The 6,504-nt window shown below is 41.1% G+C and overlaps 2 protein-coding genes across 2 annotated transcripts; one reads left to right on the plus strand and one right to left on the minus strand.

The window, feature by feature from the left end:
* The first annotated feature begins 755 nt into the window (after nucleotides 1-755).
* On the plus strand, nucleotides 756-3,578 carry LOC132901972 (uncharacterized). Its single transcript, XM_060945356.1, has 2 exons — nucleotides 756-1,242; nucleotides 2,654-3,578. Exons 1-2 carry the CDS (start codon nucleotides 944-946, stop codon nucleotides 3,534-3,536), a joined length of 1,182 nt encoding a protein of 393 aa, XP_060801339.1. The 5' UTR covers nucleotides 756-943; the 3' UTR covers nucleotides 3,537-3,578.
* On the minus strand, nucleotides 1,420-6,502 carry LOC106141744 (uncharacterized). The gene is made up of 2 exons (XM_060945349.1): nucleotides 3,572-6,502; nucleotides 1,420-2,006 (listed from the first exon to the last, which is right to left on the minus strand). Exon 1 carries the CDS (start codon nucleotides 5,604-5,606, stop codon nucleotides 4,032-4,034), a length of 1,575 nt encoding a protein of 524 aa, XP_060801332.1. The 5' UTR covers nucleotides 5,607-6,502; the 3' UTR covers nucleotides 1,420-2,006; nucleotides 3,572-4,031.
* Between the last annotated feature and the right edge of the window lie 2 nt (nucleotides 6,503-6,504).

Raw genomic sequence — 6,504 nt, forward strand, 5'->3', positions numbered from 1 at the left:
GAAAAACTTATATCAGCCTCTGAGAAAGCTGTTCTGAGCCATCCTGCAATTACTGTTTTAGATGCTGGCGCTACGCGGCCTCTGGATGTTATAAACAGGGAATTAATTTGATTATTACCTGTTTCTCGTCTTGCCTTAGAAACAGTAAGGTATATATTTGTCCATCGAACAGGATCAAGTTTCTCATCTCGAATCTTTGACAATTTCCACGCTGATTGTCGATGTGTACGGTTATCAGTCTTTGACCCAAACACAGGCCAAAAGACTACTGATGAATCGTCAATAGACATATTTTCACTATCGATCCTGAGGAGTGTGAGATCGTGAACGCGCCTCCCTGAAGCCAGCAGTAATATTAGAGCTAAGTGGCGTGAAACTTGGAATACACTGTCGCAGCATATTGTAGTATCCCTCATCCAAGTGATCATGGTCTTATCATCCCAGATCTATTTCTTAGAAACAGGGGGCAATGACAGTTCAATGGCTTTAATAACTTGTTTGATTACCAGACTATTAGTAATAGAATCTTTATGGCATGGGTCAGCAAAAGTTGCAATTACAGATTTGTGAAGCTTTATAGTGCTAGGCGATAGCTTTCTTTCTCTGAACAAAAAGCATAAGTATTGAGCTACAGCTACTGCATCCGGTTTATTGGGGTTAAGACCCAGGAGACGACATCTTGATACCCATGCTTTCCATGGAGCTGAGTATGTTTTAAGTGATGAATGTCGCCAAGCTTTTTGCAACAGATTATAATCGTCTTCTGACCAGTCTTTAGGCTCAAACCACACGGGCGGCGCGGCGCCGCACCGCAAGCCATTTCGCCGCGCTGGCGACCACACGGGCAGAGCGGCGTCGCAACGATCTACGGAGCCGCGGCGGCGCCGCAGCGGTAGCATAATGAGGGGTTGTCCATCGCTACGTACGACAGTCTGTAATAACAATGGATCGGGAAAGACGTGTGCTGCTGCTCTTATTACTTCGCCACCGAAGAAATCGACGTAGAATCATACGAAAACACTGGATCAGTCCATTTATAGCCTTGAGGAATAGTGACGGACTTTTTTTCTTTAAAGAATATCAAGAGTTAGTTTTAGACGAAAAGAGGTTTTACAATTTTTTTCGAATGAGCGTATCCACTTTTGAAGGTTTATTGCAATCCTTAGAGCCACATATACGGAAACAATATACTAATATGAGGAATCCAGTGGAGCCAATAGAAATGTTGGGTATCACTTTGAGGTAAGTAATGAAAATCTTTTATTTTTTCAACTTGCTTTATTCGAGTTAAGTACAAATGGTGTAACACACACGACTTTGTTTTATATATTATAATAGATTTTCAAATCAACTTCAGGGCAATATTATCACTTACATGTTTGCAAAGTCATATTCAATCTCTTCGCTATTTTGAGACACTTCAGAACCTTGATTTGGAGATTGAAATACAGCAGAATTTGAGTTTATTGAACTGTACGTACCCGTACTTTGGTAATTTCGGGTTTGATACCCGTGTGATAATTGCTCTTCAAACGCAAAGGACGAATGTGGAGTCGATTGTCCATAGCGCATTTCCGTGATTAGTTGTAAAACTTTTGTTTGGAAAGTCAGGGTCTGAAGTTCGGTAAAATCTTCTATAGATGGCAGTATGCCTTTAAAAAAGGACAAGTGGCGATTCTCCTTCTCCTTAGGAGCTTTTAATGCTTCTAATGTATCTTTTTCAAAATCATCCAATTGTAATGTTCTCTTCCGGGTGACAGGAACATAGCGGGACGGCCCAGGAACAGGAACATCATCTGTAGAACACATGGTCGATTCATCAGCTAAGTTTAAACTATCGTCCGTGGCATTCTGTGCTATTTTGGTTAAAAATAATAGCTGATTGTAATAATGATATTTTGCAAGCTTTTTAGCGGCTGAGCCGGATCTCGAGGCTTCTTTAATTTTTTTCAAATGTTTGAAAAAGGTGTCTTTGACATTTTTCCACTTTTTCACAACAGTATTACCTGAAATGAAAATCAAATATTACATGTATATTTGTAGGTTCATCGCGTCTTTTTTTAAGGTCCTATAGATGCGTAACTAGAGCCTTAAATCGAATACTTCAGAAATGCATTTCATAAATATAAGGGAAAATATTGCCGAATTTTGAATCACCTCTAAAAAGTGACTACAAACTACCAGTATGTGGTCACTTTCAAGGGGTGATTTAAAAACATATAATTTTGTATAAGCATCTACCCCTGAGTGAGTACTGTTTTATAGACGAAGAGTGAAGCGAAACTAGCGCCACCCGTCTATTTATTCTTTTTCTTTCTGATTACATCATATTATACAAATCTAATTCGATAGTGCCCTAGTAAATGACTCATAGTATTTTTGGTATAAATTTCACATTTTTCCTTCGGTAAATTCAGAGAAAAATTGATTACTGCCGAAAGTGGCCACTTTTGGCGATAATCAATTTTTCTCGGCGGTTTTGAAAGGAAAAATTGTGAAATTGATACGAAAAATACTATGAGTCATTTACTAGGGCACTATGGAATTAGATTTTTAAAATATGATGTGATCAGAAAGAAAAAGAACAAATAGACGGGTGGCGCTAGTTTCGCTGCACTAGTCGTCCTAATAATCTTAATTTTTTTTTTTACAGGTACCTAGGAAGTGGAAATACGATTCAAGATTTAGAATTCAAATTTAAACGGGGGAAATCTACGATTGCATGTATGATATTGAGAGTATGCGAAGCTATATGGAAACATCTTCTTCGTGACAACATCCCTGAACTGACAACAGACCGATTCCAAAAAATAGCATCTGATTTTGATGTCAGAGCAAATTTTCCTCATTGCATCGGGGCCATCGACGGAAAGCATATACGCATGTGTAATCCTGCTAATAGTGGCTCCCTCTTTTTTAATTACAAATCTTTTTTTTCTATGGTGTTGCTAGCTGTTGTGGACTCTAACTATAAATTTACTTTTGTCGATATTGGCGCATACGGAAAAGAGTGCGATTCAACTGTTTTTCAAAACTCAAAACTGTACGAGTTAATGATTTGCGAGAAGCTGCCATTGCCTGATCCCCAGCCACTATGTGGTTTTAATAGACCAATCCCATATGTGTTAGTGGGTGACGAAGCTTTTGGATTAAGCAAACATGTTATGCGTCCTTATGGTGGTAAAAATCTCGATGTAATACAGATGGTATTCAATTATCGTCTTAGCAGGGCAAGAAGATATGTCGAATGTGCTTTTGGAATCATGGCAAACAAATGGCGCATTTTTCACAGACCGATAAACGTATCCTATGATTTTGCTACTGCCATTGTAAAAGCATGTTGTGTCCTACATAATTTTGTGGCCGATCGGGAAGGTGTTCGTCAAAAAGATAAATTGGCGATAATTTGTGATGAGTTTCACTCTCTCCAACCCCAAAATGAAGAATTGACAGCAGCTAATGGCATTAGAAATGAATTTGCAAACTATTTTATGAGCAGCACAGGATCTTTGAAGTGGCAATTAAAGAAAATTTAGTCATGTTACTAGTATGAAGAAAAATAAGGACTCACCAATTTTGTTCTTTCGATCGGGAGCGTAGCTATCATATTCTGGAAATAAATTTTTTGTAACATCTGCCCATGCCTTCGCTTTTAAATTATTGTTTTTAAAATCCACATGAAACTTATCCCACAGTACTTCCCGTTCTTGAACTAAAGAAATGAGGTAGTCCATGTCAATATTTTCCTCATCACTGGTACTCATTTTAATAGGTACAGGTTACGTGATCGTACTTAATCCAGCATGCGTCCTTCCCTATGCTGCGCAAACAAACAACTGCGGCGCCGCTCCGGCACCGCTCTGCTTACACCCCTCCCCGCCTCGTCTCGAATCCGATGCGCGCGCGGTGCGGCGCCGGAGCACACCGCACGGCGCCATGTGGCTACAATGCATTTTTGTATGTAGAAAACCGCAGCGGCGCCGCTCAGGCGCCGCGCCGCAGCCGCGCCGCCCGTGTGGTTTGGCTCTTAGTTAGGGTTGATCACCCCGTATCCTCCAGGCCTCCAAACGAACGTTTGGTAGATGTTTCTGGATTGTTAGGTCTCGCAGATGGTGGCGCGGATTCCGAATTTGGAACGGGCGGTCTATGGCGCGAGAACACAGTTCCGATCTCCAAAACACTTTGTCCCAACGTGGAACTATCAGAATGAAGGTGCCCTCGGATCGATTCAGATGGGCTAACACTCGTGGAATCAATGATGGGGGTGGAAAAATCCATGCTAACCTGAACACCCATCTCCTGCTGAATGCGTCTATGAACAGGGCTTGCTTGTCCCTTAAATCTCGAGACACGTAAACTGGAACTACTTTGGATTTGTTCGTTGCAAAGAGGTCGATCTCGGGGACTCCCCACTTCCTAAATATGAGGCTGCACACCTTGTCTGAGAGATGCCAATCCGCAAGATGTCTCTGGCGGGACAGGCTGTCCGCTACATCGTTGTAAACTCCGGGTATGAACTGGGGAACTAATTCCACATGTAATTTCTGAGCCAGAATCAACAATTGACTGACAAGCAGTGTCAGCTGTTTTGATCTTGTCCCGCCTTGGTTTTTCACATATGCTACAACAGTACGATTGTCCGATTGTATTATTACTCTCTTGTTTCTTATTAATCTCTTCGCGTGAGAAAAGGCTTGTATTACAGCAAACAGCTCTTTCCTGTTGATGTGCCAGCTGAATTGATGACTCTCCCAGAGTCCGCTGATCAGTTTGCTGTTTATCTGAGCTCCCCATCCCTTGTCCGAAGCGTCTGTTGTTATATAAATTGTCTCGTTTTCTTTGAAGATGCTGCTTTTCTCTCTGATTTTCTGGAGCCACCAATGGCATTGTTGAAGTGCCTTTGACGGAATTGGGAACTTCTTTTTGCGGAGATCGTCGGGTAACAAATTGGCTGCTCTCTGAATTTCTCTGGAGTGAAGCCTGCCGAGTGGCACTATGAACGAAGCAAAATTTAGCTTGCCTAGCAAGCTTTTTGCTGATTGCCAACTCCATAACTGAGTTTTCAGAACTTCGTTCAAATCTCTTTCTAGGGAAGTTGTCTTTTTCTCTGGAAGTGACTTCGTGTTGCGCTTGGTGTCCCATTCTATCCCCAGGAATTCTATGGACTGAGACGGGTTGGTTACAGACTTGTCTGTATTGATTAACCACCCTAACCTTATCAAGAATTGTGTTGCTGAGATCACATCGTTTTGCAGTTTTACTGGATCTTGGTTGGCGAGCAAGAAGTCGTCGAGGTAAACAATGACTCTGATACCCATCCGCCGCAGGCACGATGCTAGCCAGTTCGATATTCTTGCGAAGGTTAAAGGCGCTGTCGATAGCCTAAACGGGAGACATGTAAACTGTAGAACTCTGTCTTGATGGACTATTGAGAGGAATCTTCGGTGACGGGCGGCTACAGGAACGTGAAAGTAAGCTTGATGTAGAAACAGAGGTACTTTGAAATGGTTTATAAGACGAAACTTCTTGGGTGTCAAATATTCGCTTAGGCCTCTGAGGTTGATTATAGGACGAATTTTGTTGTTGGGCTTTGGAACTGGGAACATGGTTGACAGGTAGCCAGACTCGAACGTGGTCTCCTCTAGAACTTTCTGATGGAGAAGCGAATGAATTTCCAAATCCGATGATCTTGTAGTGAATTTCTTCAGGATTCTTGAATGGAAAGGTATGAGTGGGGGTCGTTTCACGAAGGGAATGAGATAGATAGATAGATAAAAACGTTTATTCAGTTGCTACAGACACAAAATACAGAGTTAAACAAAACATTATAATAACACAGTTGAGATGCATTTGCGTGCTGCAGCAAGTAGAAAAGGTCATAACTCAGCGGAATTTTTGCACTAACTGAAGTGCAAAACGCTGATTTTCAGTTATCACCATTGAAGTAGGTGCGGGCGCTAAAGTGAAAGAAAGAAACAATAAAATAATAAATTTATGTGCAAAAGATTATGGGAATGTGTATGTATAGATAGATAAACAGGAAAATACGAAAAATGTTAGTAAATTGTTATTAGTTGTAGATAATAATATAAAAAGTATACAGTATAAATATATGTATAGGTATATATACAAGTAAAAATAAAAATGAGTTCACCACATAGAACCAGCCAGGCAACGAAACTCACGAGAAGAATCCCAACCGCAAGCGTTTCGGTATACCGAGTGCTTGTTTTTCACGTAGAAAGGATTTAAAAAGAATAAATAGAACTAAGCAGGCGTATAGGCGGTGGTATATCATTCCAGCACCTCGTTGCCTGGTGGCGGAAACTTCCCTCGAAGGCTACGGTTTTATGTGGCTGTACTGACAGTATCGGGCGAGTGGACCTACATGGCCCAGATCTACCACGAAATCGAAAAAATATCAGCTTAGAGAAAAGATAGTCAGGCTTATGGAACTTCATAACTCCGAACATAATGAGGTAACTCTTGATTATATTTAGGATG

The sequence above is a fragment of the Amyelois transitella genome, chromosome 8, assembly GCF_032362555.1.
Source record: "Amyelois transitella isolate CPQ chromosome 8, ilAmyTran1.1, whole genome shotgun sequence".
In the NCBI taxonomy this organism is placed as follows: Eukaryota; Metazoa; Arthropoda; class Insecta; order Lepidoptera; family Pyralidae; genus Amyelois; species Amyelois transitella.

Bases quoted from the DNA above. Each gene is read 5' to 3' on its own strand.
- LOC106141744 (XM_060945349.1), bottom strand. From the start codon at position 5,606: ATGTTCCCAGTTCCAAAGCCCAACAACAAAATTCGTCCTATAATCAAC.
- LOC132901972 (XM_060945356.1), top strand. From the start codon at position 944: ATGGATCGGGAAAGACGTGTGCTGCTGCTCTTATTACTTCGCCACCGA. The intron at 1,243-2,653 runs GTAAGTAATGAA...TTTTTTTTACAG, and splicing joins ATGTTGGGTATCACTTTGAG to GTACCTAGGAAGTGGAAATA.